We start from the raw sequence: 13,703 nt of genomic DNA on the forward strand, positions 1-13,703 counted from the left end.
TTTTTGTTGTTGTCTAACTTGTCTTTTGGCTCCACCCCTAAGGCCAATTGAGCAAAAGAATGTGTTGGCAGGGAGGGAGGGAGAGAGAGAGAGAGAGAGGGACACAGGGAGGAAGAGAGAGTGAGTGTGTGATAGAGAGAGAGAGGCAGAGAGTGTGACAGAGAGAGATGCACAGGGAGAGAGAGAGAGGGAGAAAGTGTGACAGAGAGGAGGGGAAAGGTAGAGAGTGACAGAGAGAGAGAAGGAAAGGGAGAGAGAGTGTGTGACAGAGAGAGAGGGAGCAGGAAGCAGGGAGAGAGTGTTTGACAGAGACAGAGAGGGGGAGCAGGGAGAGACACAGAGGGGGAGAGACACAGAGAGCAGGGACAGGGGAGAGAGAGACACAGGGAGGGGGAGAGACACAGGGAGGGAGAGAGACACAGGGAGGGAGAGCAGGGACAGACAGAGAGAGACACACACAGACAGAGCAGGGCTGTGTGGGCTCCAGCAGCCTCTCCCTCTCTCTGTGAGTTTTTGAAAAGTTGTGGACATTTTGGGGCTGCTTTGTAGAATGGCAGCAGGATGGCATTAGTGGGCAGGGTACAGAGGAGTGGGCTGCTGGAGGTGTTGGTGAGGGATAGCTGGCACAGGGTGCTAGCCACCCTGAACCAGGATAACCTGGTGCTGAGCTGTGAGCAGCCCGGCCACACAGCCGCCTGGAACGGGGTGACCAATGGAGCCGGCTCGCAGCCTCCTGTCCAGCCCGGTTCCCGGAGCCCCCGAGCCGGCAGCGGGACCGCCGGGCTCCGCAATACCTCCAGCCAACTCCCTGAACACGTCCCCGACACCATCAGCAACAAGAAGAGAAGCGTCCGGGTGATCAAGGTAATGTGGACTGGGAGGGAGTTAGCAAACTCATCCCCACCCCCATCCTGAGTGAGTGCTCAATCCAGACTTTAAACTGCCTTTAACTAGCTTTAACTGCCTTTAACTAGCTTTAACTAGCTTTAGCTGCCTTTAACTAGCTCTAACTTGCTTTAACTGTCTTTAACTAGCTTTAACTGCTTTTAACTAGCTTTAGCTGCCTTTAACTAGCTCTAACTTTCTTTAACTAGATTTAACTGTCTTTAACTAGCTTTAACTGCTTTTAACTAGCTTTAGCTGCCTTTAACTAGCTCTAACTGCATTTAACTAGCTTTAGCTGCCTTTAACTAGCTCTAACTTACTTTAACTAGATCTAACTGGCTTTAACTAGCTTTAACTGCCTTTAACTAGCTTTAGCTGCCTTCAACTAGCTCTAACTTGCTTTAACTAGCTCTAACTGGCTTTAACTAGCTCTAACTTGCTTTAACTAGCTCTAACTGGCTTTAACTAGCTATAACTTGCTTTAACTAGCTCTAACTGGCTTTATCTGGCTTTAACTACCTTTAACTAGCTCTAACTGGTTTTAACTAGCTTTAACTGGCTTTAACTAGCTTTAACTGGCTTTAACTACCTTTGACTAGCTTTACCTGACTTTAACTGACTTTAACTTGCTTTAGCTGGCTTTAACTAGCTTTAATTAGCTTTAACTACCTGTAACGGACTTTAACTGGCTTTAACTACCCTTAACTACCTTTAAGAAAGTGCCAGTGATATGAGAGGTGATGTGAGCGGGAAATTGGCGTGTGTTCCCACTCTGTGCGATGGGAGCTGTCAGTGGCCCAGTGAGGGGGAAATCTCAACTCCATCTCACCCAGGGGATTTTCACAGTATCCCCATTGCAGTGTTAACGTGAGCCTATTTGTGACACTAATAAAGATTATTATTATTATAACTGGCCCCCTTGCTGTAGATCCCAATCAGCCAGGTCACCCTGACCTACCCGAACGCCCTCCCTCCCAGTGTTTTCCAATCCGTATCTGATTTAGCCCACGCTCGTGTCCCGATCTGTCTCGCGATCTTGGATTGTTTGATCCGGGGAGGGTGCAGGTTTTCAAACACAGCACATTTTCACCAGTGAAGTTGTGAAAGTTCTGTTCCGGGATGGGGCATCCGAGCTCCTTTCCGCATTCCTGACTACGATGGTCTGGATCTGCTGTGATTTTTTTTTTTCCTTCTGACCTTTTATTCTCTGCTTGGGATGAATCGGGAGCCCGATGTTGGGTTTTTTTGTCTGTTACCTCATGTGTTTTACCTCCTCTGGTTTATTTAAAGAGTGACATTTATGCGCAGAGTAATGATTAACACTGGCTGCACTGCACAAGTGCCCTATCAGAAGTTGGGAATCCCACAAGAAACTCTTCAAGTGGTTAACCCTTGAGGTGCTAAATGATCACCTCCATTTTTAAAGTCTTTAGAACAGATATCGCTTGATAAGTTGGCTTACATTGATGCAGCTTCAAAAAGATAGAAAACAAAGAATAATACAGCACAGGACCAGGCCCTTCGGCCCTCCAAGCCTGTGCCGGTTATGGGTCCAACCTTTGCCAAAACCCTCAGCACTTCCTTGTGCCGTATCCCTCTATACCCATCCTATCCATGTGTTTGTCAAGGTGCCTTTTGAACGCCGTTAATGTATCTGCTACATCAATATGTAGGGCAGCACGGTAGCACAGTAGTTAGCACATTTGCTTCACAGCGCCAGGGTCCCAGGTTCGATTCCCGGCGTGGGTCACTGTCTGTGAGGAGTCTGCACGTTCTCCCCGTGTCTGCGTGGGTTTCCTCCGGGTGCTCCGGTTTCCTCCCACAGTCCAAAGATGTGCGGGTTAGGTGGATTGGCCGTGCTAAATTGTCCTTAGTGTCCAAAAACAAAAGGTTAAGTGGGGGTTACGGGGATAGGGTAGAGACGTGGGCATGAGTTGAGTGCTCTTTGTAAGGGCTGGTGCAGACTCGATGGGCCGAATGGCCTCCTTCTGCACTGTAAATTCTATACCATAAATCTATACCAATATAACTACATCAATATTCAGGGCCAGCCATAACAAGACTTGGGGAAGAGTTGCCTGTTGGTAGATTTTTTAAAAAATCATCTTTGGTATTATTTCCCCATGAAAGCCACAATGAGCCCCATACTTAAACTGTCACAGCAAGGAGTGTGGGAATTGAGTGTGGGACTGCAATCACCTGTAGGTCCAGATTGTGGTGACGGGGGATTGGGAATAGCAGATTCCCAAACCCCAAAGGGGCTTTATTGGGCCAGTGGGTGGCGCGGTAGCACAGTGGGTAGCACTGTTGCTTCACAGCACCAGGATCCTAGGTTCGATTCCTGGCTTGGGTCACTGTCTGTGCGGAGTCTGCATGTTCTCCCCGTGTCTGCGTGGGTTTCCTCCGGGCGCTCCGGTTTCCTCCCACAAGTCCCGAAAGACGTGCTTGTTGGGTGAATTGGACATTCTGAATTCTCCCTCCGTGTACCCGAACAGGCCCCGGAATATGGCGACTAGGGGACTTTCACAGTAACTTCATTACAGTGTTAATGTAAACCTACTAGTGGCAATAAAGATTATTAGATTAGATTAGATCAGTTGTATTTTTGCAACAGTCCAACAATTTTGAGGCAAGTTTCCCAGCTTTTAATTTTCTGATTTTTTTCAGACCTGAATTTGAACTCGTGTTTGATTAGATTGCGACTCCTGGCCCCTGGGTTTAGGTTAAAATATTTTTTCCTGAGTGCTCTGCCCAAGTCAGAGTATCCACCAAACCTTTAGGGAAGGAAATCTGCCGTCCTTACCCGGTCCGGCCTCCACGTGACTCCAGACCCACGGCCATGTGGTTGACTCTGAGTTGCCCTCTGGCATGGTCCAGCAAGCCACTCAGGCCGAGGACTGATTATTACAAATAGGTCAGTTATTTATCTCGGCCCAAACTCATTTCTGCTCCTACTCTCAAGGAGGCATTGATTATAAAGGAAGTAACAATAATTCACATTATATGTAGCCAGGAATTACCCTCAGGACAAAGGGGCAGTGGGTTCAAGTTAATGAGCGTGAGGAGGAGGAACTTGTATCCAGATAGGGTCTGATGTGCTATTATACAGTCACTGGGCCCTATTTACCTCCACATTGAAAGGCCTCACATTTACAGGGCAAGCAAGGTGTGGGGGGAACCCAGTAATTTTCCTCCCACAAGTCCCGAAAGACGTGCAGTTGGGTGAATTGGACATTCTGAATTCTCCCTCTGTGTACCCGAACAGGCGCTGGAATGTGGCGACTAGGGGGTTTTCACAGTAACTTCATTGCAGTGTTAATGTAAGCCTACTTGTGACACTAATAAAGATTATTATTATTATAATGGCCAATCACTGTTGGTTCCTGCTCCCAAATCATTGATGTATTTTGTGACTAGCTGGGGCCCGTGTGCGAGACCCCATTAGTCACCACCTGCCACTTCAGAAAAAGACCCATTTATTCCTCCTCTCTGTATCCTGCCTGCTGACCAATTCTCAATCCGTGCCAATAAATGTCCCCCAATCCCAATTTTTCCCGCTAACCTCTTACGTGGGACTTTATCAAAAGCTTTCTGAAAACCCAAATACACCACATCCACTGGTTCACCCTTATCTATTCTACTCGTCACCTCCTCAAAAAGGTTTGTCAAACATGATTCCCCTGTCATAAATCTACGTTGACTTCATCTAATCCTGTTGATATTTTCTAAGTGCCCTGTTGTCAGATCCTTTATAATAGGCTCCAGCATTTTTCCGATTGCTAATGTCAGACTAACCGGTCTGTAATTCCCTGTATTCTCCCTCCCTCCTTTTTTAAATAGCGGGATTACATTTGCCCCCCTCCAATCTGCTGGGACTGTTCCAGAATGTTCAGGATTTTGGAATATGACAACCAACTATTTCCCTGGTCACCCCTCCTTTAGTGCCCTGGGATGGTGTGTGTGTGTGTGTGTGGGGTGGGGGTGGGGGGGTACAATTGGGGGAGGTGGTGTTGAGTGGCTGGTGAAGTCAACACTGCACCTCCCCCACTCAGGCCCCAGGGTAACATTGCCGATCCAGTAGACAACATCAGAGTCTGTCAGCAGATTAAAGAGGACTTTACTGCAGGTTGATATAGAGACAGAGGACGGGAAATGGGACTGGAGTGGGTGATAATTATTTTAATGCCCCTCCCTACGCTGTGCAGTTGTCACCAGAAGGGATAGATAAAATCAGGGCTACAGTTACAGACGGTAATTACTTTATTATCCATTCTAATTGATACAAACTTGTTTTTTCACTTGACATCAATCTTTACAAGATCAAAGATCAGACAGGGGGACTTTGGATAGGAAGGTTACTGACAGCACAATAACTGCGCTTTAAAATTAGGCTGCTGGAAAACTGCATTCAACACATTCTGGTGAAGGCAAAGGCCCTCTTAGAAACCTATGTCTTCATTTAAGCACAGTTGTTAGCAGTGTTGCTTCACAGATCCAGGGTCCCAGGTTCGATTCCCAGCTTGGGTCACTGTCTGTGCGGAGTCTGCACGTTCTACCCCGTGTCTGTGTGGGTTTCCTCCGGGTGCTCCGGTTTCCTCCCACAAGTCCCGAAATACGTGCTTGTTAGGTAATTTGGACATTCTGAATTCTCCCTTCATGTACCCGAACAGGCGCCGGAATGTGGCGACTAGGGGCTTTTCACAGTCTCTTCATTGTGACAGTAAAGATTATTATTATTATATACACTTGCAAAATTTGCTATTTTAATAGCAAGCTCCACATTAAAAGGGAAAAGGAGGATTCAGCCTCTCGAGTCAGTTTCATCATAGCTGCTCTGTGCCTAATTCCAATCTACTCACCTTAGCTCCAGACCCATTAACATCCTTCCCCAACACATATCTATCAACGGGGGAGACAATGGCATAGTGGTAACGTCACTGGGCTAGACATCCAGCGGTCCCGTCTCATCTTCAGGGGACATGGGTTCCAATCACGGCAACTGATGGAATTTAAATTCAATTGATTCATTAAAATTCTGGAATTTAAAGCAAGTCTCACTAAAATGGTGACCATGAAACCAAAGCCAGTTGTCATGACAGCCCATCTGGTTCACTAATGGCCCTTTAGGGAAGGAAATCTGCCGTCCTTACCCGGTCTGGCCTACATGTGACTCCAGACCCACAGCAATGGGTTCAACTCATAGCTACCCTCTCAAAAGGCCCAGCAAGCCACTCAGTGCAAGGGTAATTAGGGACGGGCAACAGATGTTGCTGTTCCATGAAAGGTTTTTTTTAAAATTGGTGTTTTCTATTGACCTTAGCGCCAACAGCATATTTCGTTTTGAAGGGTGGAGTCCAGATTTCACTCCAGATTTTGTGCTTCCAGACGTCACCCCCAAACAGCTCTGCACCCCCACCACCAGAGGAAATAGCTTCTCTCTATCTCACCGAGGTGTATGAAATTGAGGGTCTTGGGGTGGGTAGGAAGAACTCACTGTGGTTAGCAGAGGGGTCAATAACTAGGGGGCACAATTTTTAAGTCGAAATTTGAGGAGGGAGTTGAGGAGACACGTTTTGATCCGCAGGGAATGGAAACTCCCATTGTATTTGAATAATGCTTGGGCATGCATGAGTGCCGACATAACTTTCAGGGCTACAGACCAAGAGATGGGAAGAGGGATGAGGCTGGATAGTTCTTTTTGGGCTAGCCCAGACCGGCGGACTGAATGGCCTCCTCCTGTAAAGTTTCTGTGTCAATCTTACCAATGCCAATCATCAGAAACACCTCCTTCAGATCACTCTACTCGAAGGGAGACTAATCTGTGCAACCTGTCCTCGAAACGTAACCCTTGTAACCCTGATATCGTTCTGATGAACCGACACTGGACCCCCTCATGTTTTATTTGTTTTCTTTCAAACTTGTTGATGAATTCTGCATTTGGAAATATGACACTTTATTAAGAGTTGGCGCACTCATTTATGTGTTTTCCGAAGCCATACGGTACATTTTGAATTGAAAGTACTAGTGGAGAACATTGACACACTGTGGTTTCCATGCCAGAGTCGCATTGGGCACAGTGTCGATTCAGGGGCCAGATTGGCTTGTTTGCTCATGGTCTCTGAGGGTTTTATGTTATCTGGAGTAACCCAACATCAGAGTGAGCCTCAATTAGTGCTCTTCCTGCCCCCCGCTTGGCATAATAATCACAGATCGTTTTTGGAAAAACATTGCAAGAATGGAGATGAAGCATTAGTGCCAGTTACCAGGGTTCCAGCGTCTGGGTTAATCTGGCTGGGCTGGAGAATTCTGTCACACAATAATAGCTCCATGGCCTCTCCTACCTCTCTCCGTAACCTCCCGCAGCCCTACAACCATTCCGGATCTCCGGGATCCTTCAGTTTGGGACTCTTGTGTATCTCCAATTTGCTCTTCCCCACCACTGGTGGCTGTGCCTTAAACTCCCAAGGTCCTGAGCTCTGGATTCTCTATATAAACCTCTCTGTTTCTCTTCGTCCTTTTAAACACCCTTTAAAAACGTGCCAGGTTTTTGGACACCTGACCCTATTGTCACCCTGCGCGTCTCGGTGCCAAACATCCTTTGATAATTGTTGCAGTGAAGCACCTTGGGAAGTTTTGCTACACTGAAAGGCGTTATATAAATGCAGGCTGCAAGAGCTAAAGACAAGAGTTGAAGTGGGTTTGGTTTAACACCACAGTTCTGTCAGTACTGTCAACCCAGATCTTGCACTCAAACCTCTGGGATGGGTTCGAACTCCAGCGCAGAGCTGGAGTGGAAAATGAATGGGAATTTGCTGGTGTGTAGTGGAATTGGGGTAGTTGAGTGGCCTACAGAGTCAGGGAGGATGCGTCCGCGATCTCCCCTGGTCGCCAAGGTAATGCCATCTTCTCTTTTTCCTTCAAGCAAGAGATCGGGGGCCTGGGGATTAGCATCAAGGGAGGCAAGGAAAATAAGATGCCAATCCTGATCTCGAAGATCTTCAAAGGTTTAGCAGCAGACAAGACTGAGGCTCTCTATGTGGGTGATGCCATCTTGTCGGTGAATATGGTGGACCTAAGGGACGCGACACACGATGAGGCAGTACAAGTGTTGAAGAGAGCTGGCAAAGAAGTCCTTCTGGAGGGTGAGTTAGAACTTTCTCATTCTGACCAGGCCCAATCCCAGCCAACGTTACTTCCATTCTTCCCAATGGACAGCGAGTTCGCGTTGGAGCACATTGGAGGGAGGTTGTTTCAGCTCAATAAAAATAAGCCCAAATCTTCACTCTGGTTTGGTGAAAGATATTGAGTGAATATTAATTATTAATCATTTGTGAAGTGAACTTTTGTATTGTCCCAAATAATGAACTATCATTGCTGCCAAGTTTTGAGATTTGTATTTTGCTGATTTCTGACATGTGGGAGATATTAATGGAAAGTCTGTCGGACTGGTTGAGTAATTTCGATGGCTTGAGCGCTGCTCTATCCATTAGCTGGAGGCAATTATTTACAATGCGGTTCGTAAAATATTTTGCCCTGTATCACAACAGCACCTAACGCGTTGTAGAATGCCTGGCAAAGTAAGACTTGTATTTTATGTAGCGTTTTTCACAGTCACAGTCACGGGGCGGGGAGGGGTGGGGTGGGGGGGGGGCGTGTAGCTCTCCCTCAGCACTCCCTCAGCTCTCCCTCAGCACTCCCTCAGCAATCCCTCAGCACTCCCTCGGCACTCCCTCAGCACTCCCTCAGCATTCCCTCAGCTCTCCCTCGGCTCTCCCTCAGCTTTCCCTCAGCTCTCCCTCAGCACTCCCTCAGCTTTCCCTCGGCACTCCCTCAGCACTCCCTCAGCACTCCCTCAGCTCTCCCTCAGCACTCCCTCGGCACTCCCTCAGCTTTCCCTCGGCACTCCCTCAGCACTCCCTCAGCTCTCCCTCAGCTCTCCCTCGGCACTCCCTCAGCACTCCCTCAGCACTCCCTCGGCACTCCCTCAGCTTTCCCTCAGCACTCCCTCAGCTTTCCCTCAGCACTCCCTCGGCACTCCCTCAGCACTCCCTCAGCTTTCCCTCAGCACTCCCTCAGCACTCCCTCAGCACTCCCTCGGCACTCCCTCAGCACTCCCTCAGCTTTCCCTCGGCACTCCCTCAGCACTCCCTCAGCACTCCCTCAGCTCTCCCTCAGCACTCCCTCAGCACTCCCTCGGCACTCCCTCAGCACTCCCTCGGCACTCCCTCAGCACACCCTCAGCTCTCCCTCGGCACTCCCTCGGCACTCCCTCAGCACTCCCTCGGCACTCCCTCGGCACTCCCTCAGCACTCCCTCGGCACTCCCTCAGCACTCCCTCGGCACTCCCTCGGCACTCCCTCAGCTTTCCCTCAGCACTCCCTCAGCACTCCCTCAGCACTCCCTCGGCACTCCCTCAGCACTCCCTCAGCTTTCCCTCAGCACTCCCTCGACACTCCCTCAGCTTTCCCTCAGCACTCCCTCAGCACTCCCTCGGCTCTCCCTCAGCTTTCCCTCAGCACTCCCTCGGCACTCCCTCAGCTCTCCCTCAGCTTTCCCTCAGCACTCCCTCAGCTTTCCCTCGGCACTCCCTCAGCACTCCCTCAGCTTTCCCTCGGCACTCCCTCAGCACTCCCTCAGCTTTCCCTCAGCTCTCCCTCAGCTTTCCCTCAGCACTCCCTCGGCACTCCCTCAGCTCTCCCTCGGCTCTCCCTCAGCTCTCCCTCGGCACTCCCTCAGCTTTCCCTCGGCACTCCCTCAGCTCTCCCTCAGCACTCCCTCAGCTCTCCCTCAGCACTCCCTCAGCACTCCCTCGGCTCTCCCTCGGCACTCCCTCAGCTCTCCCTCAGCACTCCCTCAGCACTCCCTCAGCTCTCCCTCGGCACTCCCTCGGCACTCCCTCGGCTCTCCCTCGGCACTCCCTCAGCTCTCCCTCGGCACTCCCTCAGCTTTCCCTGAGCACTCCCTCAGCTCTCCCTCAGCACTCCCTCAGCACTCCCTCGGCACTCCCTCGGCTTTCCCTCAGCTCTCCCTCGGCTCTCCCTCGGCACTCCCTCGGCTCTCCCTCAGCTCTCCCTCGGCACTCCCTCGGCACTCCCTCGGCTCTCCCTCAGCACTCCCTCAGCTTTCCCTCAGCACTCCCTCAGCACTCCCTCGGCACTCCCTCGGCTTTCCCTCAGCTCTCCCTCGGCTCTCCCTCGGCACTCCCTCGGCTTTCCCTGAGCACTCCCTCGGCACTCCCTCAGCTCTCCCTTGGCTTTCCCTCGGCTCTCCTTCAGCACTCCCTCGGCTCTCCCTCGGCTCTCCCTCGGCTTTCCCTCGGCACTCCCTCAGCACTCCCTCGGCACTCCCTCAGCTTTCCCTCGGCACTCCCTCGGCTCTCCCTCGGCACTCCCTCGGCACTCCCTCAGCTTTCCCTCGGCACTCCCTCAGCACTCCCTCGGCACTCCCTCGGCTCTCCCTCAGCACTCCCTCAGCACTCCCTCGGCACTCCCTCGGCACTCCCTCACTGCTGCACTGGGAGTGTCAGCCTCCCGGATTTTGTGCCCAAGCCTTTGGAGTGGGACTTGAACTCACAACTTCCCGACTCAGTTGAGTACGCTGGTCGGTCAGCTGCAAGGGGTTCAGAGTAATACAACATGGTCAGTTTCTGGCTCATTACCAACCACAGAACAACATTGCAGAATCTCTTTAAATAAATCCCAGGCCCATCATTAAGTTATTGGTTAATAACGTGCAGTAAAATTCGAATAGTTCTTAAAAAAAGTAGATGACTTGGAAGGTGCTTAATTAATATCTAACTAAACAAGTCATTATGGTTCAAGTGGCCATGGTACCTGGACTTTAGCTTCATTGTGACAGGTGTTGCGTCATTTATTTTCAGACAAATCATAACGTTAGCCATTTATAAAGAAAGTGCTATACTCCTTTGCACACCCATTCCTGATCTAAATTCCTGTGTGTTACAAGCAGTGTCATGTACGTATTATAGTGAAACCCGTTTCAGCCGACTGATTGTCGACTCAAATTCAGTGTTATGTTGACCTCAGCAACTTCCTAGGAATGTTTTTTGCAAGTGAGATCACAGGGTATGAGAAGGTCTTTGTGCAATGATCGTCACTCAGGCGTTTCCTGTGTCTAGTGGCACAGTAGTGAGGCAGACAAAGCACGTGCTTCTTTCTGTGTCCATGCCTCGTTGCTTTCTGGAACAGGACGCTAGCCTCTCACCAGGGGCTATAGCTTGAGGGGAGCGTGGCTGGCCAAGAGACTCTCCCAGTCTGACCACCCGTCATAGGAATACTGGAAGGATTCGCCGGTTGATAATCGGCCTGTTTGGCAGGTCATAAATGCACCAATCTTGGCCATTGACCTGAGGGAGAACGTTCCAACCCCCTGACCTCTACCACCTGGAAGGACGAGGGCAGCGGACGCATGGGAACACCGCCACCTGGAAGCTCCCCTCCCAGACACCCACCATCCTGACTTGAAAATATATTGGCCATTCCTGCACCATCGCTGGGACAAAATCCTGGAACTCCCTCCCTAACAGCACTGTGGGTGTACCTACACCACACGGTAGCATGGTGGTTAGCATAAATGCTTCACAGCTCCAGGGTCCCAGGTTCGATTCCCGGCTGGGTCACTGTCTGTGCGGAGTCTGCACGTCCTCCCCGTGTGTGCGTGGGTTTCCTCCGGGTGCTCCGGTTTCCTCCCACAGTCCAAAGATGTGCGGGTTAGGTGGATTGGCCATGCTAAATTGCCCGTAGTGTCCTAAAAAGTAAGGTTAAGGGTGGGGGGGGGGTTGTTGGGTTACGGGTATAGGGTGGATACGTGGGTTTGAGTAGGGTGATCATTGCTCGGCACAACATCGAGGGCCGAAGGGCCTGTTGTGTGCTGTACTGTTCTATGTTCTACGGACCGCAGTGGTTCAAGAAGGCAGCTCACCCTCCAACTTCTCAAGGGGCAATTAGGGATGGGTAATAAATGTTGGCCGAGCCAGCGACGCCCACATCCTGTGAAAGAATAAATAAAACATAATGGTGGGGTGGGTGGGACTCACACCCAGAGCATCTTCCTCAGAGGCAGTGGCTAGTCACTGCACTGCATGGCCTCCCAGTGTGAAATGTTAGGCTGGACATTTATTTCAGATGCAAAATTTGTTCTTTTCAACATGAGCAGGTGATTGTCAGCATGGCAGTAAGTGGGCCAGTGTCAGGTGGCATGGCTCGGTGGGTGATCCATGCTAGATGGGTTCAGGTAGTCTGGGTTCTGAGCTGTGTTCCACAGCGAGTGCCAATTGCAGCAGGGCTATCTCTGGACGGTGCTGTGCAATCAGGCTGATTACTCCAGTTGAAGTGACAAACCGGAGTGGTGAACGCTTCAGTTCTACATTAGGTTCTGGGCACTCTCGCTGGGAGAGGGGAGGCAGAGAGAGAGGCAGTGTTGATTGTAGAGGCTTATTTTGTGAAATTAAAATCATGATTGATTTCTTTCCCTTTAAATTCCGGGACAGAAAGTCCCCAATCAGTTGCCACTTGTCGAGTGGCTGGAGAAAGATTGGGCTTCCGCTGATCTGAAAGTCACTTTCAGCCATTGGGCAGCGAGTGTGTTATCCAGCTCTTTGCAGAGCGCTGCGAGAGAGAGAGAGAGAGCTGCTGTCTGCTGCGGCCCGGGGGTGTCACTTTCTCACCTCTGAGGTGGAAAGTCGTGGGTTCAGGTCCTGGCACTGAGCACCGAGTCTGTAAGCTGACTTGCCCAGCACAGTGGTGAGACCTGCATTGTCAGAGGGCCTTGCCCCCTGAGTGACCAGTTACAAAGAGGCCCCTGTTTGTAGCTCTTGTGTACCGTGTGGAAGATCTAGATTTTTTTTTGCAGTGGAGCAGGAGGCCAATATTTAGCCTTCAAATCAACAGCACCGCTCGTAAGTGAAGGAAGAGATCACGGTGCCCCATCTCTCAACTCCCCAGCGTGACCCCCCCTTAGCTTACCTGTTGGGGGTTCTCAGGCCCCCTTGCCCCCCCCCCCCCCTCTGCACCCTACCTCATACAGGCAGAGCACCCCCAGGCCTGATTCCTGGCACGGACAAAATGACACCCAGGCACCTTGGCACCACCAGTGCCACCCAGGCAGTGCCAGACTGGCAACGCCAAGGTGTTCAGGTGGCATCAGCAGTGTCAGTGTGCCACCTGCCCAGAGGCCATCCAGCCGGGGCCCTCTGCTTGCCTGGGTTACCCTCCCACCCCAAGTGCCGTTTGGTTGCCGTTTGTGTGCGAAACTGCGCCTGGCTGGGGTCTCCTTGGCGGGGGCCGGTGCATCCTGGGAGCCGGTGCATCCCGGGAGCCGGTGCATCCCGGGAGCCGGTGCATCTGGCGTCGGCAGAGTTTTAAAAATAAATTTGTAAAGTACCCAATCTTTTTTTTCCAATTAAGGGGCAATTTAGTGTGGCCAATCCACCTACCCTGCACATCTCTGGGTTGTGGGGGCGAAACCCACACAGACACGGGGAGAATGTGCAAACTCCACCCGGGTTCGAACCTGGACCCCGGCGCCGTGAGGCAACAGTGCTAACCACTGTGCCAGCCTGCCGCCCCCAAGGCGTCGGCAGAGTTAAGTGAGCTTTTAAACTCACCAACTCTGCAAGACTGGGACCTGCCCACTGTGGGCGGGATCCAGATAGCAAAATCTCATCAGATCAGTCAAGACGTAACGACAGTCGGGAATGCCAGAAGGGGCCTCTCCCGGGATCTACCGGCTGCGCACCGTCCTGATTCGGGCGGGACGTTCCTGTCCTGATTCGGGCGGGACGTTCCTGTCCTGATTGG

At 51.0% G+C, this 13,703-nt stretch overlaps 1 protein-coding gene across 1 annotated transcript in view; it reads left to right on the forward strand.

Moving 5' to 3' along the window:
• Window positions 1-434: 434 nt before the first annotated feature.
• The window catches only part of sntb1 (syntrophin, basic 1), a 134,286-nt gene continuing 121,017 nt past the window's right edge, over window positions 435-13,703 (forward strand). Inside the window, exons 1-2 of the mRNA XM_038810327.1 lie at window positions 435-864; window positions 7,808-8,027. Of these exons, the coding sequence (XP_038666255.1) occupies window positions 562-864; window positions 7,808-8,027 (523 nt within the window). The 5' untranslated portion in view covers window positions 435-561. The remainder of the gene's footprint in view (window positions 865-7,807; window positions 8,028-13,703) is intronic.

Source organism: Scyliorhinus canicula, chromosome 10, assembly GCF_902713615.1.
Source record: "Scyliorhinus canicula chromosome 10, sScyCan1.1, whole genome shotgun sequence".
In the NCBI taxonomy this organism is placed as follows: domain Eukaryota; kingdom Metazoa; phylum Chordata; class Chondrichthyes; order Carcharhiniformes; family Scyliorhinidae; genus Scyliorhinus; species Scyliorhinus canicula.